Genomic DNA, 26,635 nt, shown 5'->3' with positions numbered 1-26,635 from the left:
AGCGCGGCGCTCGGTGCCCCCCCCCCCCCCCCCCATCCTTTGCCGGGCTGCAGCGCGTGGTGCGAGCTGCGGGGCGCTCGCGCTGCTGTCGCGGCGGCGCGCGGCTGGTAGGCGGCGGGCGGGGGGTGCGCGCGCGCTCGTGCGGGGAGGCGCGCGTGACGGGCGGGAAGGCGGGCGCGCGGCTCTGCCACAGGGCAACAAGTGAGGCGCTTCCCGGCCCCCCCCGTAACGGCCGGGCCGGCCGCCGGAGCCCCGAGCGCCTCACTTGAGGTTGTTTTTGTCCCCTCCCCGCATCCTCCTCCTCTCGCTCCCAGGCCGCCCGGGACGCGGGCTCGCACCTCCGCCGAGGCGCGGCCGGCCCTGAGGAGAGCGGCGGCGAGCGCCGTCCCGCGGGGAGGCGGTGGGACGGGACGAGCCCTCCGTGGCCGCCCCGGCGCCGGCATCGCCCTCAGGTGCGGAGTCCCCGCCCGCTGCGGGGGGCCGGCAGAGAGGGGCGGCATGGAGCCGCTGGGGCCGTGGTAGGGCGGCAGGCCGGCGCCGCGGCGGAGGGACCCCCGCGGCGTGCAGGCGGCCCGCGGCCGGACAGCAGCGTGGTGGATGCGTAGGCTGCGGCAGGAAGAACTCCAGCGGAGACCCGCGGCAGCCTGGCCAGACACGGGCGTGAGGGGGCTCGGCTGCCCGCGCTGCCCGCGCGGGGTGCCGGTGCTGCGAAAAAGGCGGAGGAGAGACGGATTTTTTTTATTTTTAACTTAATTTTTAACTCCCCTTGTTTACCAGATCGTGAGGATTTTCTTCCTCGTAGCCCCTAGCTTATTTGTGTAGTGACAGCTACAAGCTGGCGGTGGGGGCCGAACGGTCGGAGACGCATATATTTATTTGGGATTTTGAGACTTTTAAAAAAATTATTTTGTCTTCGATGTGGGAGGTGGCAGGCGGTGAAAACGGTGGCGTTAAGTCACGCGGACGTGGGGGGCGTTAAATCTGTCCCCTGGCGCACCGGAGCATCGGCAGCAACCGGCACATGTTGCAACAAACTCGGCGAGAGGAAGGCAGAGGCACCGTCTGCCGGCATGGATCAAACTTAGGCCAGCTCAGCCGAGTTAAACAACCGTATGTTTGTCGTCGCCTTTTTTTTTTTTTTTTTTTTTGGTGGTGGGGAGGAGGAGTCGATGGTGAAACCGTGAGCTTTTTCCAGAGAAAACCTCAGGCGTAGGGTTGCTGCAGTGCTGGGTGCTGCTGCAATCCTCTCCTTGGCTGGAGGAGAGAAACGGGAGGACGCGGGCACGGTAGCGCCTATCGGGTTTTCTTCTGGGGCGGTGGCGGAGCTGGAACGACTCGCACAGCTCGTGGGGTCGGCTAATTAACAGACTGTAACCAAGTAGGTTAATTATTAATATCTGCGCAGTGTTAGGATTTTGCTGATACGGTGTGGTGGTGGCTCTAAAGTATATTCTTTGGTGAACCTGGAAGGGAAAAAATGCCGTTTTTACTAGAGTTGGCCTGAATATTTGTGCTCCTTCATGAGATAATGTTTTTTAGCCCTTTAAACTTCCTAAGACTTCTATACCCTGTCAGGAGGGGATTTCAGGTCACTAGCTGTGATTGTGGCCAAACTGCAGCTCCCAATTCATTAGTCATCCTGCAAAAATTTATGGTGAACGTTACTTGAGTAATCCTTTCGTCCGTCCTCCCAAAATGCTTCATGCTGTTGGAGTTGATTATTAAACGCTAGTGTTTAGTTTTAACTGTGCAACTTAGAATTTACTTGGCTCGGTTGCTTTTTTCCCGGTTTTGTGTTTGTTTTGTTTTTTTTTTTTATAGTATAGAATTATTTTGAACACAGTAGGTTTGGGCACAGAAGAGCTTAATGTGACTGTGGAAGGATGTATGCATGCAATTATGTGCTAAATATATAATATGAAAGTTGTTGAGGAAACGTTATTATACCATTCTCCTTTGAGGAAATTTCTGAGTAATTATTCCTCCCTGCCTTAAAGAGAGGCGGCCTCAAATTTTGTTCCCTTTTAGAGTTGCTTAAAACAGTTTGTGTTCTTCTTGCAGTTTCGCTTCTGAGTCAGACTGTCATGCTGTCACGAAGGGGTGTGTACATGGGTGGGTGGGGAGAGCGGATGACACTCGGGTGAGTGGGACAGTTGGTGCTTCCTTCAGGTGACCAGCCCAGGAACTTGCTGGGGGCAAGGACTCCCTTGTCACCTGGGTGAGCCAGCCTGACGCCTGTTGAAGCCCCCCCAGAGGAGCTGAATTAGCTCTGAATTATTACCAAATGCGTGGAGGAAACAAAAGGGAGAATCAGCAGATGTAATTTCTAGCTTTCCTTTTTTTCTGGGGCCGTGAACAACCTGAAAAGAGAATGGATTCTTTAGGAAACAATATTGCATTGGAGTTGAATTATATTACAGAATGTTTGCCTCATACTTCAAAATATAATGCTGTCGGTTAGAATGAAAATCTTTTGGCTTAAAGGAAATCCTGATTTTGCTGCTTGCTTTGAACATGTGACTTTCTTACCTGAGGTGTTGAGCAATACTGTTGTGTGGCTATAAGGAAGCTACAGACACTGCATAAAGTAATCAAAAATTAGGATTTGTTTTAAGTAATTTTGTCATCTGTAAACTGGTTTTGCTTGAATTTTTGCTTGTTTCTTTTCCCCATATACTATAAATAGATGAGGAAGGAGGAGGAAAGTGAGATACAGCAGCAAGGTGACACTGCTGAAGGGACTTATTTTGAAGGTCATGTTAGATGACTGGGAGTGCTAGCTCATTGTCTGATGCCCTATCGTATGATAGATACAGCTCACCAATCTCCCTAGAGATAGTTCCTAATGAACACACTGTCACTGTCGGTCAAGGGTTTTAATATTTTTGCCCGTAAGCTCCTCCTAAATCTTGCAAACACTTCTGGGTAATGAAAATGCTGATGGGGAGATCAGTATGAAGGTAGTACTTAGTCAGAAAGGCTATAATGGAAAATGGGAAGTGGATGAAGTGGTTTTGTATTCTATGCTGACAAATATATGCAATTGTCTGCATAAATAAGTTACACTGTATGTGGGATTAAAGTGCAGGATTGGAGTCTTCATCTTTTTGCCTACCCATCGTACTCCTTGGAGAACCAAGTCTTTCAGATGAGTGCTCCTCCATTGTGACTTGTCAATGCCAAGAGCCTTTGCAATTGTCATTTTACTGCCACCTGGTGCAGCTACTTTTGTCGTGGGACTAGCTCTGATAGTGATTTTTCCTGTCAGTTGTGTTAAACCACTTGAAGGAGAACAAATGGTGATGATGAAAGACAGTCTGCATCAGTGCTGATCATGTTGAAACATGCGATGTAGTCATATGTCTCCTAGCACAGCCAATATTGTCATTATCACAACAGTGAAAGAGCAGGGGTGGCTTGTCTTTGGTACATGTACTTGACTGAAATTTCTGTAGCCGTATTTCTACAAATTAACTAAAGGAGAGGAAAAAGATTGAGCAGTATCAATTAAAATCCTCAGCCAACTTCTTTGGTAACTTCTTCTTTTTCAGTAGACAACTTCATTTTTGACACATATGTTTCAAATTGTCTTGTAAAATCTTCAGACAACTTGTGAAGCTAACTAACTTCACAAAGTTAGTTACTAGATCGACTCTTTCTGTGTGCTGTCAGACTCGTGGGTTTTGATGTAAAGAGCAGCTCTGTCAGAAATGCATCATAGGTTGATGTGCCAGATCTATGTTTTACTGGATTTGGTTATATCTTCGGCTGTAAAAATTCTATTAATTTCTTATTTTTCAGATGAAGCATTTGTGCTGTAAATAGTAGAGCCTGGTAGGTTTCTTGTAGGTTTTTCATACACTTAATGGTATAATTCTAAATCTTGCCAAGAATAGGCCAAAGGAAAAAAAAAGGCTATTGGCCAGAGTATACTCATTGTAACAGCAAAGCTTAATTAATCTGTTTTATTTGCTTTGATCCTTGTGCTTTTGTAGAAAGCACAGAATATAGAGAAAATATGTATTTCATTAAAATAATGAGCCTTTAAATGTGTCTGGTTCTCATGTTAATGTTTCTGGAAGGCCATTAGGATTGGTCACCTTCCAAAAGCTTGAAACCGTCTTTGTCCCTTTCATAGGTTGTTGGTTTGGGATTTTTTTTCCTAGTATGTCTGTTTTATTGTATTTTCTATTACTATACGGTAGAAGTTGCGTAAGTAACTTTGAAGCAGTAGGTATCAGTTTGCTTTTCAAATTTAAACTTTTATAATAGTTTTCAAGCATACGCAGTTTTAATCCCTGATGGTTGTTTGTAAAGTAACAGTTTTAACCAAAGTGTTAACAATTGGTCTAGGAAAAACGTATGGTTTTTACAATTGTGCGCATGAGGAATCGCCAGATTAGTATTTGATGTTTCTAGTGCCTCATAGGCTATATTCAGACAAGTGCTTCACATCATTTAGAGAAAAAAATGTGCTTGTGAATGCAGTTAACAAAAATTACCGATGTAATCTCCCTGTTACACCATGTGTTGACCTCACAAATGTATATCTAAGTGTTCGTTTTATCAATCTGCTACTACTTCACAGCTGCATTGCACAATTCTTGTGTGTTAAAAAAACAGCAAAAAAAAAATCAGGAAAATATGATGATGATATAATGAAATACAGGCTCTTCCCATCACTTCAGAAAGAACAAGTCACAACTGAAAGGTGTGGAATAAATCTCTCAAATATGTACATGCACATCTTGATCTTTAGACAGGAAGAACTGACAAGTATATTGGGCTTGGTCATGCACTTTTGTATTTTTCACTGATTTCATTGGGCTTTTTAGGATTTTAAAGTAAGTAAACCTCTCCAAGTCTCCTGATCATGTAAAACCCACTGAAAAGACTGGATCATTAAAATGTCTTCTGACAAACTGTACAAAAGAATGACTGAATTGATGTCTCATGAGAAACAATTAGCATTTAAATAAGGAAAAGAACCCCAGTGTGTGATGGGTGTGGTGCTGAGATTTTTAAAAGGAGAATTGATGAAACAATTTCATCAGCAGTTGGTTAAGAAAGCTTTTGTTGTTTGAGAAAAATACAATAGTAGGAGCTGAAAAGCATTTAACTTGGAAGTAGTTTTGTTCATCTTTGTAAATAACTTCTGAAATTTAACAGCTGCTTCATCTTAAACTCATAGAAGAGTTACTTTGGGAGTGGATTGACTAACTGAATTTGTAAATCAGCTCTCTAAATCAAATGAGAAAGAATTCCTGATTTTTTTTTTTTACGTGGATAAGTGGTTTTATTATTTTTCTATAAAAGATGAGTTCTTAATGGCTTATGAACCACCAGAGGATATACGTATTTGTAGGAAATTACAGTAGCAGTGCAGCAGTGACGGTTGACGTGCCTGGCCAAGATGTGTGCACTCGTGGGGCGATTGGCTTCCTGCGCAGACACCTGTCACTCATCTGTGCAGGGTTTGCTGCTGACAGCATCCTGTGGGCTGGTGCAGTTTTGAGGAGCAGCAGCCAAAGCAGCACTCCTGTCTGTGCCCCCCGTCTGCTGTGCTGGCGTAGCTGTTTGTGCAGCTGTGTTTTGAGCTGGATTGAGGAACCAAAGGGTTTATTTGCTTGTCTTGAGGGTTATACATAATGTGAGTTATGTAAATATGGGAATTCATGGACTGGGACTTCTTAATTCAGTTTAAGGAGCAGTGTGGCTGATTGTCAGACTATACTCTGAACTTAGTGCTGTTTTAATCTTACTTGAACAATGATATTTTTTTTAATCTGATATTTGAATGTTAGCAAATGGTAATGGAAGACTGTCTTCGGGATGTTGTTGATTTGCTTTTGAATAAAAACAATTGACAGACATGCAAAACATCTTAAAGTGGATTACTCAAACCACTCTCAAATGTAGTGGATACTTCACATTGCTGTACAGAAGTTCCTGCTTGGATTTAGGAGTCTCTAATCAGGTTACGTGCGTATCTGCCGTTAACAAAAACAGGAGTTAGCTGCCTAACCTGCTTAAAGATCTTTTACAAATTCCTCCTGGTACTTACATGCATCTCTAACTGTCTAAAACTGGTGGAGAAATTGTTCTCTTTTCGTTAAACTTGATAGGTTGGAATGAGACCTGTATCTCACCTTTTACAAGTTTGAAGGAGGAAAATGAACTTCCCTACTTAGAACTCCACTGTTGTTTCTAAACTTGAAATGAATTATTCAGAAAGATTAAACCTTTTTTTTTCCTTTACTTGTTAATGACACTTGAAACCAAAAACAATAGAAGGCAAACATATCTTTTCATGTATTTGCATTTTAAAATGTAGGTTTTGCATTCTTAAATACTTGTTTAGTTCAGTACTGTAAATTTTGAGGCAGATCCCAGAATTCTGACCTGCTCTTCTGATTCGCTATATGAATTTAGTTTGAATTGACTTTTGATTGAGTAACCTCATAGCACTTGCAGGGAAACGTCTTGAGATGACTGGGGAGGTTGTCATCCCATCACCCAGGTACTGATGGCAAAGGCAGCATCTTGTGGAAGTCAAATTGAAAACCAGTGTCTGTTTACTTTTAACCCCAAACTAGCAGGTTATCAGGGGCCGTGACCTTATCAGACATCCCAAGTAATAGCCTCCTTGCTTTTGAAACAGTTTTTAGTAGTGTGGCTTATGTCTGACAGTATTAATGTGGAAAGGAAGACAAAGCAGAAGTAAAATTTTGATGACTTGCAGTATGGTGCTTAAAGAGTGGCTTTGTTAGTTGACTAGATAGTGAATGCTCTCTATGCAGACATAAAGGTGGTTGGAATATGGTTAAGGCAGTAGTAATTACTGGTTTTAAGATAAAGTGGGAAGAGATGCCAGAAGGAGATGAATTGTCTTGTTTGTGGAAAATACGGTTATCTGCATCTTGAACAGGTATACTACATCACTTTTCTTATGTCAAATACAGCATAAAAGTAAGAAGATAGTGCTTCTCCAGCAGACTTTATGCTTTTAGATTTCCATTGCAAACCTGACTGATGCTTTCAATGTGTCACTTGTTCTTTATTCTTCATTACCAGAACTAGCATTGATCCTCATATTGAATATCTGTGAGGAAGGTAGTTCATTATCTGCTTCCTTAGGTTTCTGGTGATTACCAGAAGATAACACTCCAGCAGACCATACAAGGAGTAGTGGAAACAGATAGGTCATGCTAGTTCAGTTGCTAACGAACTGATTTGATAACAGAAAGTGTTAAGAGAAATTCAAACCCCAGGGTGTGTCTTGATAAGGTTGAGGTTGCCTAAAGGCTGCTTCTAGTGGACCAGTGTTGATGCTTGGCTGACCCAGCCTGTGAGACCTCTGTGGATGAAGGTGAGAACAGGATCAGTAGCGTCAGGCTGTCATGGCAATGTGCTGGTATATGAAAGCTTAAGCTGATTGAAAGTAAGATCTGCTGTGGTCTTGGCTTTGTGAGTCTTATGTCTCCTGCACTGTTACTGGTGTTTGTGCAGCATAGTAGCAAGCAAGTCTTGCGATGTGAACCAGCTAAAAACTAACTACTGCTTTATTGCTAGGTTCTTTATTGTCCTCTTTAGCTCGTGGAACTGGCTCACCACAGTCAAATATATGCAAAGAAGGGTAAGACTGTGCAGTTTATAGGGGAAGGAATACATTACAGGAATGTGTTAGTCATGACTGAAACTGTTTTAAACTGCCATGGAACTTTACCTCCCAACTTGTAATCAACGAGATGAATGACAGTTTTCTTCCAAGAAATATTTCTCTGCTGCCACTCAGTTAAAACTCTTCTCTTGATTCTGTGTAATTTACTGTACATTCACACTGAAGCCTTCTCAAATGTATGTAAAAACTGAAGCCTATAAATCAGAGGCTGGCAGCTTTGGGTTATTCCTAACAAATTGGACAATGCAAAGATTCTAAAGCTTGAACTGACCTTAGCATGACACATGATTCTTTTTTTGTGTACTGGATTGGGAAAAACAGGCCATACTTACTGCCACAGGCCCTCAAATGCTGAGGTGTTTAACTTTAGTTTTAATAGCAAGCTGAGATCTTACCCTTAGTTGTCAGCATGAAAGCTCAATTACTATAAAAAGCCCAAAACAAACCCAACAGCCTAACCCCTTTTTACTCTTAAACAAAGAAACCAGCCTTTTTAAAATCACAAGTTATTTTGTACATGCACTTAGAACACCTTCATAGATGTTTAGTGTGGCTGCAGGTGTTAGCACAATGTTCTAATTTGTAGGAACACTACCATGGTTTAAATTGCCTTATACAAATGTGCTGTACATGTGGAGCTTTGTTGATTTTTTTTTTTTTTTATCCCTGTAGAAAATCATTACCAAAATGAAGTAGTTTATACCAGTAGAAAAACTTGAATATATATTAAACCTGGGACTGAGTTTACAGATAATTTTTATAATGACCAGAGGGCTTTTCTTGCATATACCTTTATCTTCTATAGGAACACTTGAAACAATTAAAATATTAACTGAATGGTCTTTCAGCCAATCCAATAATTTAATTTTATCAGGTAAAAAAATATATTTAGCCCTTGTTTGAATTGAATTCAGTAGGTACACAATATTTAAATATCTTCTTAATTAAACCCAGACATTTTGTGAGAGACATATCAACTTAAAATATAGACAGGATTGGATGATCTGAGTGTTTCACTGGTAGTTGACTTTCTAATTTAAAATGAGTGAAAGAGTAGATCACTCTCCAGTTGAAGGTGTTGTGACTTAATCAGTTTGATTCCGAGTTGGGAGTGTTCAGTTTGAGGCAGTGGAGATCTGATGCTGTCTCTTCCATCTGCAAGTATTCTGTCAGGCAGGAATTTCACATAATGTGCTTTTAATGAAGTTAAAAACAAGTTTTCATTGTCCTGAATTGATGCAAACTTGGTGGGTGTTGCTGCAGTATTTCTAAGCACCAGTATAAAATTAACAAAACTTGCATCTCATAGTTGCTATTTCAAATGGCATACCTTAAAAGGTGACATTCTCGTAATTTCTCTTAACTGTTTGAGGAGCCGGAGGGAGGGAAGCACCTGGAATTAGTTAAAATTGTGACAGGAAACATAGCAGTAGTATAACTTATCTGAAGATTTTGGGGTTCTGATATTCAGAACTTACCATTCAGCAGTAAATGAGCTCACTGTTGAGTCATAATACCACAGTCAGAACCTGACATTAGTAGTCTCAGATGGCAGTCAACTAGCCTGTTAGGGGTTGGGAGTTTTGGATTCTCATTGTGCTTTTACAAACTTCGTAATGCATCAGATAAAACAGTGGTAGAGCTGACAAGGGCCCATGTTTATTATAGTAGCTACTGTAAACTGCTCTGTGACCCAGCTGAGTGCATCGGTGAGAGTTGGGTGGAGTGACAAATGGTGAGTAACAAGGAAGCAGTACCTTTAAGGCAAAGGGTGAATTGAGCAGTTGACCACAAAAATGCTTGTTTAGTGGGAAGACTGGAACTTTCTAACAATCCTCTTTCCCACTGGCAGTTTCAGATTTATTTTAATATTTATGAGAATTTTACTACTTGTTTTCATCAGTCCATCTCTGAAGAGGGGGGCAGAATCCATCTGGGAAAGCAGCTGTGCCATGGATCAGATAAGCAAAGTAACTTTTAAAGTACAGCACAAAACTGCTTAAGCCATTTATGATTCTGTGCAGTGTAAGCTTCCTTCCCTTAAATTGTAGGGCATGGTCTGGGAGTAGCCGAGAATGAGAAAGCTTTCTAAGCTAATGGGAATACCCAAAGATGTATGTGGGAAAGAGTTATTTCTCAAATTTTGTGGTTACTTTTGGAAGTAATTCTCTCTCATTATGTTTAACAAGATTTGAGTATACTATCTGGCTTGTGCCTTATACCAAGTCCCATTGATATATGGCTCTAAAAAAGTCTCCACAAATTCTTATTCGTGAGCTTTAAGTACTAAATGCTTTTTTGTTGTTGCCATGTAAAAAAATAACTTAATAGAAGTGTGTGTGGGGAATTCCAGAATAGTCAGAAATGCAAAATACTTCCAGAAATAAAATGGCTGGGGTTTCTTACTGTGGCAAAGAAGGAACAGAGGACAGATAAATGTTCGTTATATATCTCATGTGGTAAATGTACACAGGGAAAATAACTGCAGGGTTGTTTTCTGGTTATTGTATTTTCCAAGAATTTCCCCTCTTGTGTGATGATAGAAAAGCAAGTAATTAAAAGTTCTCAGTGTGTGAAAAATTGAGGAATTTGTTAGCAGTGGAATTCATAAAAGTTGAAAATATTAGTGGGTTCAAAGAGGAATTGGACAAAGGGAGATTAGGTTCAATAATATGGTTCAAATGCAGTTCCTGGCCCTCTAATATCTTACTACAGAAAACCAGGGGAGTATTACTAGAGAAATATCTTGCTGTACCGTTGGATGTTTTTGGGAGTGAAGTTTTCTGGTGTTATTTTTTTGTTGTGTTTTTTTTTGTTTTTTTTTTTTTTTAAGCAAAACATGCAAATGTTCTGAAGATAACTAGTGGGAAACTATGTGAAATTAGATCAGCTTTTATTCAAATTGTGTATGGTTCTTTATGCCTCGGGCTAAGTTCTAGGAAAATATAAGCACATCCTTCCCCAGTCTTGGTATTTATTTGGATCTTGGAATTCCATGTCCAAGTTGCACTGGTATCTTCTGGTATTAAGATATTGGAAGAGTAGAATTTCTCCCAAAACTAAGTAATATGCTGAAAGGTGGCTCAAAGCAGGTATATGCAATTAATTAAAACTAATGTTAAAATAAACTTTAACTACTCTTAATATCATTTCACTTTTTGATGCTTTCTGTAGTGTATTATCTTGGTAAGTTTCCTCCAACTGGAACATTTTTTCAGAATATCTGTGGTCTTTGAAGAACATGGAAAACACCCTGTTACTCAGGGGGAACCACTGTGATGTGCTTGTGCAGAAGCAACAGAATACTGATATTTGCCAGTTCTTATGATGTTCTTGTGTAAAAGTGGACTTACGTAAAGTTCTGAGGTGAAAAAGATATACAGTTTTGTGTAGTTAGAAAAATAAAGAGGTCAAGTTCTTTAAAGCTGGAAATAGCATAGACTTTATAACAGCCTGGGGCTCTTAACATCTTTGTGCTCTAAAAACTGTTGTTGCTCAATCCAGGAATCTCACTGAACTGAACTGAGATATTGGGAGAACTGATGAATCTCATAGGAGGTTAGAGGGACTGCATATGGCTTGTGATGTATTTAATAATAACAATAATAATCTTAAAATTATCTTCAGAACTGTGATGTCACTGTTGTGTGCACTGCTAGCACTACTAGAAGATGTGCTGCATGTACAACTGCTATAAGGGATATCAGACTTCAAAATGAAGTTACATGGCAAGATCCAAGTATGCCATAGCCCCAGTTATAGCTAGTGTCTGCAAAGAAAGAAAGGTATTATCTGTTAGCTAAGTGAATTACAGCTTTGTTTTGCCAGATTCCTGATAGTTTAGTCCTGAACCAGTGGAGTGCTAGGTGTAATACTTGAAGGTAGTATGGATTCTTTTATCTTTTGTCAGCCCTAGTAAGTAAATGGACTTCTAATGCTTGGGTTTGGTAGTCAAATATTGTAGACAGGTTACTCAGCCCACTTAGAAAATACAGCATAATTCCTGTCCTCAGTAGGAGATAAAAGTATTTGCAGTTTAAGGTCATGGCTTCTGTCAGACTTGAAGGAGGTGGAAAAAAATAGATGTTTTACCTTGCATCTGTATGATCTGTTCAAAGAATGATGTTATATGACTGTTTGCACCAGGGTATAAGTATAATGTTGTCATTGCTGTGATGCCAGATTGCCTCTTGTTGGAGGGTGGGAGGGATTATGGATCCAGAACCAAGGCTCAGTTCCTGGTGTATTATCCCTGCTGAAGAGGGGAGATCGGTCTGCTCCCCTTCTCTCTGCTGCGTGCGTTCACTGCATCTGCTGTGGTGCTTATCTGGTGTGCATCTCTGGTCTTTTGTTAGTTTTCTGCTGGGTTAGTGATGTGAACTGTTTTACAGAGGGGCCTGGCAGCGCGCTAGAGCCAGTGCAATGGAGGGATTGGACCTAAGTTCTCTGAGTCAGAAAGGGAGGAGGAGAAAGTCTCCATCAAAAAGAAGGGTCAGGCGATTAGATCAGTTCAGCTGCTTGTGGATCAACAGCCTGGAACTGCTGTAAGACTTGAGGGTTGAGGCAGGTAGTCGGGTTAAATGTATTGTTTTTCTTCAGTTCTGGGATTGCATGAGCATTCTTAGGTTTGGTGTACTGGCCCGAAGTACAGATTTGCTACTATCGCTGCGTCTGCTCTGGAGTGCTTTGCTGGTGCAGGAATGCTAGTGTGCGTATATGCAGTGTGGAAAGGAACACCACCTGAGGTAGTCTACATCATACTATCTGGTATTTCTTTTGCAGGGGAATTGTTAATTCTCTATGCTACATATTCAAGCTGTTTTAAGGGAGTTCTACTTTCGGTGGTTTGCTTAACTGCAAATCTGTATGATACGTTGCTGTTAAGACTGCTTACTGGTAGTCACAGCCTACTTTTACTGCTGTTGAGATTGAGATTATAATTCATAAGCAAAAGCATAAAGAATGTTTTAATAGCAAAGGACTGGTCTTGGAATGAATAAATTTATGTTTGGTACATCTAGAGACATCATCTAAACTTATTTTTAAGCAGAACTATAACCTTGGAAATGGCTGTTGTCTTACCTGTCTTTTGCTCCCTGAAACTTTCCTCCTTTATGTAGTAAACAGGAATACTGTGTTTTCTTCATCTTTCTGGAAGAGTTTGTGGGTATGCCCGTGCTGTGCAGTGGAATGGAGCATGGGTCACTCTGCCACCACAGGCTACGTTGCCTTTTGAATGCAAGCGAACATGCACCCTTCAGGATTGTGCTGTTTGAACCTACTTGCTGACCTGAAACTGCTTTTAAGGATCCTTGCTGAGTCATGTTGCACTGCATCCTGCCCAGTGGTGGTTTTAATAAAATTTACCCCTTTATTTGAAAGGGAAATGATGCAGTCTTCCTGCAATAACAAATAATACCTTTTTAGGTGTACAAGTTTTAGAACGTCACCATCAATCTGTCTGATTGCATAACTTATCATGGGCATCAGTACTTAAGAGAAAGGAAGATTACTTTTCTGTCTTTATTAAAGCACATGAAGTAACAGTTGCTTTTCTTTTTGTAGCTCCCTTCTGAAGGCTTATTCTTCCATTTCATGCTATAGGTATACTCTTACTGCATTGCAAGGAAGAGCTTGGGATGGATTTTCATCTCTCTACAGAGACTGAGGTAGTGTGTATAGTGCTGCAGAAGAAGCTTAAATGTAGAGGAATTGGGCATCTTAGTAAGAGGCTCCACTGGTTAGGAACCTAAATTAAACATCAATTACAGTCATCAAATATTATCAATATTTGGTGTAGGATTATACGATTCTTTGGTGTCCAGGCTGCTAAATAGAAACCTAGAATAAAAGGAAATTCTGCTTATTTAAGCAAGTGGCATTCCTGAAGCTATCTTATGATATCTCAGTTCATATGTAAGCAAGCAGTAAATCCTCTGGTATTTTAACGGCTCAGCACATCTTATTGAATATAAGCAGAATGAAATAAGTTGGATACAAATGTGGCCTGACTTTTCAGGAAATAAGTTTTGTGTTGCTTCATGGGTAAAATTGGTAGAATTGACTGTCCAAATTTATCCATTTGCCCCTTGTGTTAATGCTCATCAGTGTCCTCCTTTGTTTTGATGGTGTTTCCAAAAGAGCACCTGGCTGTGCTACCTTGAAGGTTTTTACCATCTGCGGTAATATATCCAAGTAAAATGAAGTAGTGCCTTGCTGAAAAACTGTAGGAAAGAAAAACTACTTCATAGTCCAGGGCAATGCGCAGCATCTGCGAAAATCTGGATGTTGAAGCAAGTTACAAGTCTTTCGAACTCTTATTTGGATTGATTATAGGCTGTATGCAGTGACTGCAAATCTAGGTGCGCTTGTTTTGACATCTTGCTATAGACGACTGCTTAATGTACTATCTGGATACAGTGTGTTTTGTTGTCCCTATCCCAGAGAGGCTTACTTTTTCTGAACTTTGGATTTTTAGCCATTTCTTTTCAACATCTGCATCTTCCTCTGGCCTTTTTGTATCCTACAGCTAAACCTCAGCAGAAATTTGGGCTTGCTTTTGTGCATAACAATGTCTTAGTAGCATCAGTTAAAAAAAAAAAAAAAAAAAAAGTTAAAACTGTCATCACGTGTTTCACATACTAAATTTGTGAAGTCATTATAGAAAATAAAGTGCTGTAAATAGGGCTAATCAGAATTCTACAGAATTCTAATTCTGATGTGAGAAGCTCAAACTGATGTATTGCTTGTGCCCTTGTTTAGAGGCTTGAGCACTTAGATGTACTTGTTCCTGGTTTTGACCTTGAGCATGACCTTCTCCAGATGTAATCCTTCTCTTTTGTCAGGGTGTATCATGGCCCCTCTTTGTGTAAATCGTTGCCTCCCAAAAAGAGTGTCGCTTTTATAATTAATTCCTGGAACTGGATGGAGTGTGCGTACTTGGTATTCTAGAAGAATTTGGGCAATGCTCTTGGATATACGGTTTAACTGTTACGTTGTCTTCTGTGGAGTCAAGAGTTGGATTCCATCCTCAAGGGTCCCTTCCAGTTTGGGAGAGTGATTCTGTGATTTTGATTCTTGTTTCATACCAACTCTTTTAGACTTCTGAATAGGTTCCTTACAGGCTTTTGGAATACATTCACTCTTGAGATAAAGCATAGAATGATACTTGTTTAAAAACAACCTGTGAACACTTTATCATAATTTTGCATTAATGTTATTTGGACTTAAAGCTTTCTGGGTGTTTGGAATATTTTCTTGTAGCTCATGGCTTCTTTGTGTAATACCTGTGTTCCTTTTCTGTTGCAATTCATCTCATTTTATTGATTGCTGCCTGATCCCACAGTGAAGCTGTTTTTCTTAAAAAGTTCTGCTGGCTTGCCTTTTCCATCCATCTTTTGTTACTAGTGCTGCTTTGGTAGCTCCATAAATCTGTTCCCTTCTATCAGTACCTTACTTTTGACAGCAGTGAAGTTGTAAGAGTGGAGTGGAGCTGAAGAGGGAAACTCCTCCCTCTTTTCCTCCCATTTCTGCAGAATCAAGCTTTCCAAATACTGTATCTATAGCAGAACCTTGGTTTATCCTTAGTATGGTTAACTCTTTTTTTCCAGCCACATGGGTGTTTTCTAAAGGCTTTGAACAAATGGTCTTTATGTATGCAGTGAAACTGATGTGTAACTGTGCAGCTGGAAGTTGCATAAGCAGAAATGTGATGATTTGTACAAACTTCAACTGATTGCTAAAACAGTCTTCATATCAGTGTAACTGAAAAGTTGAAAACAGGCGTTGAAAAAACTGTGTCTGGTCACCTTTGAGTGTAGGTAACTTTCTTCACCTTACTCACTGAAGTTGGAATAAATTTCTGCAGGATTTTCTGTTCCTGAGGTTCTGTGTTTACTGTGGTTTTTCTTTACCAATATATAGTGTTTACTCTTGTGTTCTGCTTTTTCTGCTAGCTAGCTGTGTGTTGTAGCCTTTTTTAGCCCCTAAAGCAGCAGGAATTTTTCAAATAGAGTATTGCTTTGTATTGCTCATCTCAGTTCTTCAACAGTATTTGTATAAAAATGCATCAGATAGATTTAAGTATGAACCAGATCACTTTTAGTTTGCTTTTGGTTTCCCTAACAGATCTGCTATTCTCAGTAGTTAAAGGAGGCAGCTGGGAAATTTTGTGATATTAATGCTGATAGAAGGAGCTGTTATTGGAATAGGAGAAAGTTATTGTGATCTGTCCAGATTGCTGTAGCTAAGCTTTAAGCAGGAAATGGGCACTTGTCTTGTACTCTACAATGCTGCTCCTTAGCGAGCTGCCCAGTGCACAGAATCTCCACTGTGCTGACACTTTGGTTAGTCACTGTGTTGTCAGCAAAGCAGATGAAGAAATGGGATTTGTCTTGAGACATGGGCTGTGGGTGTGATTTGGTTTGTAATGCTGCATCTTGTGATAAATGACTTAACTAGATGTGAAATTGTTGAGCTGGCATCCTTTTATTACATCCTGCCTTCAGGTGTAATGATTAAAGCTAGTACATATTAATTGCAGAACCGTTTCCATTTGTAGAAATAGGCTTTCTGAAGTCTAATTGTTTTCTGTTCGCAATTAGTTCAAAAATCTTGATCTAGTACTATGAATAAGTCTTGTGTCATTTACAAAAAGGTGACGTTTTTAACAAAACAATTTTTACCTTGTTTTCACTTGTTAGCCTCTAGTTTTCGTTTGGTATTTTTAATATGAGTTTTCTTAATGAATTGACAAGAAAATATGTCGATAGCTTTTGATTAAAAAGGAGAATAATGTTATGCAAAATTATGTGGGGAGGTGTTTATGCATTATAAAACTAAGTCTTGTGTTGATACTGAATGTTACCTGTTTCCTGTCTTTTCTCCGAAATATTAACTTTGTCACCAGTATTGTTGTTTTTTTATAAAAAGGAGACTGAAAATGCTGCTGGAAGTACTTATATGTAGGACTCATAGCATTTAGCATGCCTTATGTGATGGAACCACTGTCATCTTGCCAGACTGATATTTTTCAGATGAAAAGTTCTACCAAGTCTAACAGCATATGAAGATTTTTTTTTGTGTAGGATCTCGGTATCATTTGCTGCAGGGGATATTGCAAGGTTACAAGTGAAAAACTGAAAGATTAAGGAAGATCTTGTAGTTAGAGAATTGGAGTGCTTGCCCAAAAGACTAAGCTATTGGAAGGATTTTAAGTGTCTTTGCAAATGGTGTTTCAGTGTGTTCAGAACAGTCTTGGGTCAAGCATCCAAGTGACTTACTGAGATGTTGAATACTTACAGCTTAGTAGCTGCGAGCTGCAACAGATGAGCTGTGTAGTGCTACTTATCCTGGAAAATAAGGCTCCAGGGAGCTCTTTATAATGCTGTGTTTGTTAGCTGTTGCTGAGGGTTAGCTTCTCACCCCGTTGTCTCAGCGGTCCTGGGATCACAGGTCAAACACCACCTCTGTTGTTGTTGTAATGAGAAGTGCTACAGAAACACTTGAGGACAGGGTAGACTGATGTGCTGGCTGAACTGCATGGAATAGTACGAAACATGGGACAGCTGCTTCTCCAGTAGTTTTGTGTGTACTGAAAGGGAAGTAAAGAAAAATAGTATATAGTCATCTGCTTTTAGTGGAAGCTGCTGCGGCAGTTGAAAGAGCAAAATTAAGGTTTGGGATGGTTTGTTTTTTGTTTTGTGGTTGTTTGTTTGGGTTTTTTTTTTGTGTGTGTGTTTTGTGCATGTGTTTTGTTTGTTGTTGTTTTTTTGATTTTTTGGTTTTTTTAAACTCTGGCCAGACAGTGCTTTCTAGCAGTTCAGTTTAGCTTAAATGATGGCACTGACCACAAGTATGCTTTTGTCTTTGAGGTATAGAAGAAAACTACTTGAAAATTAGAACAGCAAACTTCATAGTTGGCTGAGAACAGGACATTAAATAAAGTAGATCTGGCCTGAGTATATACAGAGAAAAATATGCAGATGGTACATGAGATCAAATGAAGGAAGAATTGGGGTTTTTCTCACAGTAGTCCTTTGTTTCTAGGAGTGCCTTTTAATTTAAATGAAAAAATACTTCCCCCCATTGGATTTGATGAGAATCTAGGAGCTGAATGAGAGAAAGGGGAAAAAAAAAGTTTATTCTTATTTGTTGCTTTCTTACTAAATTTTGTGTTTAACTTGCTGAGGAGTAAAAGAAAGTAAGACTGGTCAAACCAGAGGACAGCAAGGGTCAGTCTAGCTCAGGTGTCTGGTGATGGCTGGAAATAAAATTAAAAGATATGCAAGTACAAGGTATACTTCTCAAGTGTACCTTCCTGATTGCTGTTGGTCTGTGACTTCAGGTCGTCTGAGGTAATGTTTACAGCTGAGCTTTTGACAGTGATAACAAATCTTTTTATTTCCTTAGGTTTTTCTGGCCTTCCAACAGTCATTTATATTACTGGCAAATAAAAGCATCTTTGACACCGGGTTCCATATCTGACTTAAATGTAACCTTACTAACTTCCTTGTTCATTCTGAATTATTTTCTAGTCTGATGTTGAAAATTAGAATGGCTTGTTAAATTTCGTGTGGCTTGTACATTGATATCCTCGTGGGCTAACAAACAGTTTGACAAGCACTACTTCAGAGGAATGCACTGTTACCATTTTACTCTTTGTACTGTGCACCCTCATGATGACAGCCGTGGAAGAAAGAGGAATTGATGCATTTTCTCTCATACTAAAAACTGGAGAAGGGTCACAGAATAACCTTTGCTGCAACAAAGGGAGGTACACTTTTCCTGGTCTTGCATATATGCGAAATTGATCCCTTTTCATTTCTCTTCAGTTTCTTTTTCCTTCCTAGGAATAATTACACTTTCACTTTGTGCTGCCATTCATGTCCTTTTCTAGCTGGAGTTAAACCAACCAAACAACAAAAATCAAAACCAAAATTCATCTTCTCTTCTGTCTGCAGAGATCTGAATATCAGCAATGCAGCTGGGTAGTTCTGTGTCAGCCTCTCTCCCAAGGAACAGCCAAGTGACATGGACAGAAACGAATTGTGTGCTTTAAAATGCAGCTCTGCTTATTATGTAGTTGGAAGGTATAAGAGTGCAAGTATAAAAGCTTGAAACTTAATTTAAAAATAGCTGACCTTATTATTGTATGGCAATTTATTCTATACCCTTAAGCTTGCCTTACTAGCAGAAAACAGTTTCTCTGCCTGCTTTTGCCAAGCTGAGGGCTCAGATTCTTGTTATTGTACAGTCAAGTGCTTCAAGAAGACTTAAATGAGGAGCAGAAACTGCTGGCTAATTTAGGCGTGTTGTGAAATGCTGTGTAAGATTCCTAACTAGCAAATGGAAATTTTACATTCTTTCCAGCTTCTTGTTTGCTGATGAAACCGCAAACCCCTACTAGCTGTAGGTGTGCATGTGTTAGAGGTAGACTAGTTTTTGCTTTTTTGAAGTGCAGGTAACCTCTGTTTTTAGGCTACTAACTTGTACGTTCTTTGTCTGCAAGTAGTTTGCATTTTTATGACATTAAGAACATGATAGGAAGAAGGGTAAAAATCTGGGTTTTTTTTTTCTCTTTTCAGATATGAGAAATGAGTGTTGGACGCAGAAGGCTAAAGCTGCTGGGAATTCTGATGATGGTAAACATTTTTATTTATGTGATTGTGGAAGTCTCAAAAAGTGGCAGCCAGGAGAAGAATGCAAAAGGCCGTGTTATTATACCACGCAGCAAATTCTGGAGAAAATATACTCCTCACAAAGCTTATTGGAACAAACAGCAACAAAAGCTTGAACTGCTGTACAACCCTATCCTGAGTGTGCTTTCCAACATGACTGTGGAAGAGAACTTACTTTCAAACTCTAGTGTTCTCAGTTCCTGTGACCCTGACCCATGGGTATCTTCAGAGGTTAGTGACTTTGCAAACTTGCCAGACAGATTCAAAGACTTTCTGCTTTATTTAAGATGTAGAAATTATTCTTTATTAATGGATCAGCCAAACAAGTGCAAACATAAACCTTTTCTGCTGCTGGCTATTAAGTCACTTACACCGCATTTTGATAGAAGGCAAGCAATTAGGCAATCCTGGGGCAAGGAAATAAAATCGGGGGATGTGACAGTCAAAAGGGTCTTCTTACTCGGGCAGACCCCACCAGAGGATAACTTTCCTGATCTTTCTGACATGATAAAATTTGAGAGTGAAACCCACCAAGACATTCTGCTCTGGAACTACAGAGACACTTTCTTCAATTTAACTCTGAAAGAGGTGCTGTTTCTTAAGTGGGTCAGCAGCAGCTGCGCAGATGTCCAGTTTATTTTTAAGGGTGATGATGATGTTTTTGTGAATACCCATCAGATCCTGGATTACTTGAAGAGCTTATCAAAGGAAAAAGCCAAAGACTTATTTATAGGTGATGTGATCAAAGATGCTGGACCTCATAGAGAGAAAAAATTGAAGTACTACATCCCAGAAAGTGTTTATGAAGGTTCGTATCCTCCATATGCAGGAGGTGGTGGGTTTTTGTACTCTGGTGATCTGGCATTAAGACTGAATAATGCATCTGACCAGGTACTCCTTTACCCTATTGATGATGTTTATACTGGAATGTGCCTTCAGAAGCTTGGGCTCGCTCCGGAAAAACACAAAGGCTTCAGAACATTTGATATCGAAGAGAAATACAGAAATAACATATGTTCCTACACAAACTTAATGTTAGTACATAGCAGAAAACCTCAAGAAATGATAAAGATTTGGACACGCTTGCAAGATCCACACTTAAATTGTTAAAGTAATGTGCGTAAGTGTCTTCAGTCCAAATAACTTTCCAAATTTGAGTCTGACTTTCTTGGTGGACCACTGAAGCTCTGTTTAATAGTTTTCTCTGGAAATGTTTTCCTCTATTTTTGAAAATGAGAATAAATACTAAAATTTGAGGGGATGGCTTGAAGACTTGGTCCTGACTTCACCACTCTCCTGGTGGTCATTATGTTTCAAGCTTTGTCTTAATTTTAAAAAGGACTTCAAGAATGTAATAGCTGTTAGTGACTGGTTAGTTGTACTGAAAACAGGGATTGCCTACTACAATGCATTTTTCCCTAATTGTGATGGTGGAAGATAACTTTTCCATGAGTAGCATTTGTGTGGGAGTGTGTGGAAACCACTGTAATTTGAAAATTCAGAAATTGGAGGAATGTAGTTTTACGTTAGGTATGAAACACTCTTATGAGACTTTAACAACTGAATTTATTTTAATTTATAGTTTTCAGTCTTTTTGCACCCTGGAACAGTGTTTTCTCCTTTACTTAGGATCTTTCGTGCAAAGCGTGCCTGTGCCTGAAGGATTTACTCTATTAGTAGATGATGCTATTTTTTCCCAAAAAAGCATAATACTGTTTGAAACACCCTATAAAAGAGCTCAATCTATAAGGAAAAGAAAGAACAGATTTTGTTTGGGGCTGGGCATTAGGTACAGTTAGGTCTGCCCCCTGCCCCAGGCTGACAAAAAAGCATAATACTGTTTGAAACACCCTATAAAAGAGCTCAATCTATAAGGAAAAGAAAGAACAGATTTTGTTTGGGGCTGGGCATTAGGTACAGTTAGGTCTGCCCCCTGCCCCAGGCTGACTTGTTTCTTATGTGAAAAGCTACTCTGGTCAGTTCTTGTTTTCTGTTTTGGCACTAAACATGATCAGGTAGCTTGATTTGATGCAAATAACTGAAATTGCACATTGCTTATGAGGGCATGGTTTGGATTTCCTGTAAAGTGGTAGCAAATCTAGAATTGTGCAGATCCTAAGAGTTTTGAATTTTGAAACAACCTTTGAAGTTGCATGATGTCTCATGTAGAGTTAAACATGTTCTCAAAACTCAGATTTTCTTCTGTATTTCCACATCTTGCTTATAAGAGTTATTCTAAATAGTGGTTGCTTCCTTTGTATATGTAGAAGTGCCTGTCTATTTATTGTTCAGATTGAAGACCAAAACATTTTCTTAAATATATTTTGTGTAACATTTTATTTGTTTAGTGTTGTCACTCAGATATTTAAATAGAGCATGATATTTTAAATCTGTGAGATGTGTAACAGTTAAATAAAGCTAATAGTTATTTTTGAACTTGAAAAATAAAACGTGATTTAAATATTTCTTGTAATACTTCATTTGAGACATAATGTTGACTTACAGAGCAATTGCACTCTACTGCGTGGCATCCAGTAACAACACATTTCAGAAGTTCAGCAGCAAAAGGCTTTATTCAGGAACTTTCTCTAGCGCTTATATAGTAGACTATCAAGAAAATGCCGCAATTGTGCATGGATTTGTTAGATGCTGTAATACATGGACAACTCTGGCAAGAGCCAAGGGAACACGAAGTGCCCTAGCAAAAATAGAATGTACAGAAATAATTACCTCTACAATAAAACTGCTTGTACAGTTGAAAGGAGTCAAGGAATGGATTGAACAACTGGCACTTTAGATTTTGTTTGAAATAACTTGGCAGCTACAACTCTTTTGGCTTCTTGACCTGCTTTCTTGTTCCTTCATTTACCTTGAAGAACAGATGTTGTGCTTTTTTTGTTTAGAGAAAGGTGAGGTCTTCTGATTTTCCACCTTTCTGTTCTGTAGATGTTCACTGACTCCAGGATAGATAAAAACGTGACTGCTCTGCCATTTTGCCTTGTCATTTCTCATGAGAAATTGCACCTTTCTGAAAGAGCTGGAGGCTTTACATGTGTTGCTTCCTGCTCTGTTCTTCTTACCCATGCTAAGAACCCTGTTTCTTTCTAAATATTAGTGGGATTTTTGTCAAAGAGTTTGGGCCAAATGAAATATAAGTTATGATGATGATGGGAAATGCAAACAGAGCTCTGATGTTAAGAGTCTTTGTGGACTAGAAAGAGAGAAGAAAAGGAGGGTACTGTGGGATAACAGAGACATGGGGGAGAGAGACAGATCTGAGGCTGCTGAGCACTAAATGCAGTGATGGTTGAGCAGGTTGCAGAAACAAAGGGACAGGAAAAGAGCCCAATAATTAAATCTTATGAGTAAGATGAGGTGGAGCACACAGGTGATACTAGCCTATGAGTGAAATGGGTGAGATTAGTGGAGTACTGGCATTCATTATTTACTTTATACCTTGCTGTAGCCATGAGATTAAAAACAGGCCTCTTGTGTAGGACACAACTGAGAATAAGGAAAAACAGGGTAAGTGGTGAGAAGGCATCTACCCACCTTCTGAAGTCACAGTGAAGAGGAGAGGGGAAAAGCCTGGGCAGGTGGTCCCTGTGAGCTAAGGAGGTGAAAGGTACTGGAGAAAAAATTTGACTGACTAGTCTTGTTTACTCTGGGTGTGGAGGAGCACTGGTGGCTGTACTGCCTGGTTGGGTCTCCAGTTCACTCCCATGGAGCAAGAAGACCTTGACAAAGGTTTGGGAATGTGTGGAGTAAAGAGCAAGTGAAATAAATAAAAACAGAGATAAGGAAACAATGCAATCAAAAGAAACCATGTGTGGTGGGAACGAAAGGTGATAAGTGTTTAAAAAGCAGATCCCGTATTAGGTGGTTGTGTCTGGGTTTGGCTGGTTGTGATTTGGGTCTTTTTGGTTGCTGGTTTTTGGAGCATTGCTTGAGTACTAGGTACTTTATGTGAAAAGTGAAAATAATGTAATTACATCTGGGATACTTTTAAATATAGACTGATTTCCTATGAAGTAAATTTAGAGTTGAGGGAACAATCAACAAAACTGGTAAATATATGGATTACTTTTTTTGAATTACTTAATAAAAAGTGATCTGGGAAACACAGAGAGCTAAAGATGTTTTTTTTTTTTTTTCTGAAGGGAGAGGAAAGAGTACTAAGATGGAAGAATGAGAAAATTTGACTATAATGAAAATAATGGGAATAATGGAATTTGAACTAAGAGGTGTTTAGATGAGCTGGTTGAATGCAGATGCAGTCTCTATTTTTTTTTTCCTTCTCTGAATACAGCAGGGAAAATAAAGTGCTTCTATGATTAAATGACATTGGATCAGGGTAAGCCATTAGAATCCATTAGCTTATTTGTATAAAGGCTCAGGCCTTTGCTTCTAGGTCCAACTGGGAGGAGGAAATAGAGGCATTTGGATAAGGAAGGTAAACGAGCTAAAATTAATGCACAAATTGTAATGTTTATCTTCTAGAGGATGGAGTCCCTATTTCATAAATAAAAACTCTCTGCTGGTTAGTAACTTGGAATGTATGTACTTACACTTGGATCGCTTCCCCCCACCCAGTTTTATTTTGTTACATGGGTTGACTGAAATGCAACACTTGACAGGACTGGTGATAAGAGAATTCCTGACAATCCATGTCTTGTTTTCCTGTAGCTCCACTTCATTGCAAACTGTATGCTGAGAGATTTAAGCAAATTTCCTAAATGTCAGGGATGATGAAATACTGAGCAGGTCAGTTTTTCTTTTGTTGTGCTCGGATCAGGTCTTTGGTTGCTAATCACAGTTTATAATATTTGTATTGGCCCAGCCTGTTCAAAGTAGTGTTTAAACAACTCTGGCTAGACTGTGCTGAGGAATGGCTGAACAGCACCTTGTGGAGTTTTCAGGCCAGCCTTTTCAAAAGATTTACAGTCTGTTTTCATATGTCAGTGAAAACCTTTGTACCCTGTCCGACATCCGACTGAACGAGGTGAGTTGGACATAAGTGTGTATTTGTGCGTCAGCCTTCATTCACTTCAGGGTCTGTTAACATTTATGTAAGTATGGATCAAACCTGTGTGATCTCAAATTTTGCTCCATTTTCCATACTTGTGTGTTACTGCATTTTTTTTTTTAATTGCCCTTCAGCCTAAGGACTTCAGACCATGAGTTATGTGCTTATAACTCAGCCCCTTTCCCAGCTGCAGGGGCTGGGGCGCTTGGCAGCACGCAGCATCATTGCTCTCTGAACCGTGGAGGGAGGCCTCAAAACTTGCCTGTGTAAGTTTATAGCCCAAATTTCTCTGTTCAGGTCAGCACTAGCATGACTGGGATGTGTTATAGTTGCAGAGGCTTGGCAAGTGTCACGCAGTTCTGACCGCAGGTGTATTGGGATGTCAGTTTTGTGATTGACACAAGGGGAATTCTGGCAGCCCTGAACGACAACAGAGAGACAGGTTTTCTGCTTTAGGGATCAGTCCTGTTGGTGATGGCTTAGTTCTGTAAAGTTATGATCCTAGGTCAGGCACTTCTCTCTGTCTTACCCTGCTTCTTTATGAGAGGGAGTTCATATGAATATATACTGAATTTCCTGTCAAAGATTTATCAAGATAGAAATTTGCACAATCTCAAATTTTATAGAGAAATATCCAAACAGTTCTCTAATTTCTAGGCTTCTTTACTTTCCCCTACTTCTTCAGGTGGTGACCGGTATCACTCTTTCCAGTCTTTGCTGCTGGGCTCCCTGTCTACATTGATCCATCTTTCTTGCCTTGTTGTGTCTCTGGCCCCTCTGTCCTGTGTTGTCTCAGCTGTTGGTGGAGATAAAGTGCTGGTCTCTCCAGTAAACCTCAAGGCTTGCTGAGAAACAGAAACACGTCTTTAGATTCGCTGGAGCAGATGGATATTCCTCTCTCTAGCAGGTGGATTGTGGTTTGCTCAGACTGAATAGTCTTAAGGTACTAGATTTTTTTGTGTGTGTATCTTCATCTTCAGTAGTAGACCTATGGACTATAGGGGAAAAACAGTTTGGACAGTACTCACTGGGAATTCAGCTTTAAAAGTTTAAAAAATCTCTTCTATTAGAGCCTGGTTCAAACTGTTTACAGCAGAGAAGTAAGTGATGGGGAGGAACTTTCTGATTTTGAGGTTAGCTTTTTTCGACTGTCATTGCCATTGTCTTTTCTTTAAACAAAACTGCTCTGGGCAGATTTGGAGAGTTTTTAACAAGGGCTAGAAATAATCCCTAAATATCCCGTTCGTTTTTAAAGCCAAGAGCTGTATCTTACTATTTGTTGTGGCTGTATTTTTGCGTCCCTTCCCTTTCTCCCTCTATCCCCATGGCTAAACTTTGACTGAGTTCTGCTTTTTGCTGTTTCTGCTGTGTAGGGGGTTATACATGATTAATTTGTTTGTGTTTCCTGTTTTTTTTTCCCCCACTATTCCTACCACCACCGCTGATATTCCTCCTCCAGAAAATTAAATTATCTCATAGTGGTCTGACTTTTCTCTTTTTTGGGGACATCACACGTGTTATGCTGGCAGACAATTAAGAATGTGTGTGCGATGGGGATTTGAAAGCCCTCCGTAAAACGTGTGACTTCCTTGTAAGAAGTAAAGCATTTAATTTGTGCAGTAAATTTGAGTTGTAACTTGAGAAAACAATGCCATCCTTCAAGTCTTCTCTTTCCTGTTTTCTTACTTGTGGAATCACTCAGTTTCATAACATTTTCATTACATTTTGTGCTCTTATTTTCCTGGTATCCCGTAACATCAGATTGTTAGCTGTTTTGACAGAGCTGGAAATGGTTGTGGGGTTTATGTTCAGTCTGTGTAACTACTCAGCCAAGTATGGTGGCTCGTATCTTTCAACTCTTTATAGAAATCAGGCCTGAAACTCACCTTGTGAGTAGAGACAAGATTAAAATATCCTATTTTAGACCAAAGCTTTACTGATATTTGAAATATTCTTCAATAACATTATTGAAAATAGAAGTATGCTTGTGTACCTAGAGACCCCTTGTGTTATTCTTCTTTTCTAAATCTGCATTCCTGTTTGCATTTATTATTTTCCCATATTCAAGCATATATAAATGATTTTAAAAGGGGGACGGGGAACAAGCAAACCCCCACTACAGACACTGCAAAAGCTTTCAGATAAACAACAGCCAGGGCAGGAAATAATAGACTAAACTGGAGGAAAAAGTGACCGCTCACTAGGATGGATTCCTTGTTATGCACAGCATGAAGCGAGGGAATTTTTTTT

At 39.8% G+C, this 26,635-nt stretch overlaps 1 protein-coding gene across 4 annotated transcripts; it reads left to right on the top strand.

Annotated features, from left to right (window-relative positions):
• On the top strand, positions 1–21,824 carry B3GNT2 (UDP-GlcNAc:betaGal beta-1,3-N-acetylglucosaminyltransferase 2). Of its 4 annotated transcripts, XM_082048371.1 has the most exons (3): positions 147–1,110; positions 18,643–18,771; positions 19,267–21,824. In XM_082048371.1, exon 3 carries the CDS (start codon positions 19,276–19,278, stop codon positions 20,467–20,469), a length of 1,194 nt encoding a protein of 397 aa, XP_081904497.1. In that variant the 5' UTR covers positions 147–1,110; positions 18,643–18,771; positions 19,267–19,275; the 3' UTR covers positions 20,470–21,824. The 4 variants fall into 4 exon arrangements, with proteins under 4 accessions (XP_081904496.1, XP_081904497.1, XP_081904495.1 ...); XM_082048370.1 differs by lacking the exons at positions 147–1,110; positions 18,643–18,771 and adding an exon at positions 1–107; XM_082048369.1 differs by lacking the exon at positions 18,643–18,771 and having other exon boundaries at positions 148–1,110.
• Positions 21,825–26,635: the final 4,811 nt, after the last annotated feature.

The sequence above is a fragment of the Streptopelia decaocto genome (assembly GCF_964273445.1).
Source record: "Streptopelia decaocto genome assembly, chromosome: 3".
NCBI lineage: Eukaryota > Metazoa > Chordata > Aves > Columbiformes > Columbidae > Streptopelia > Streptopelia decaocto.
This window is presented reverse-complemented; position numbering and strand designations above follow the sequence as displayed.

Coding starts and splice junctions, on each gene's coding strand:
- B3GNT2 (XM_082048370.1), top strand. CDS start 19,276: ATGAGTGTTGGACGCAGAAGGCTAAAGCTGCTGGGAATTCTGATGATG.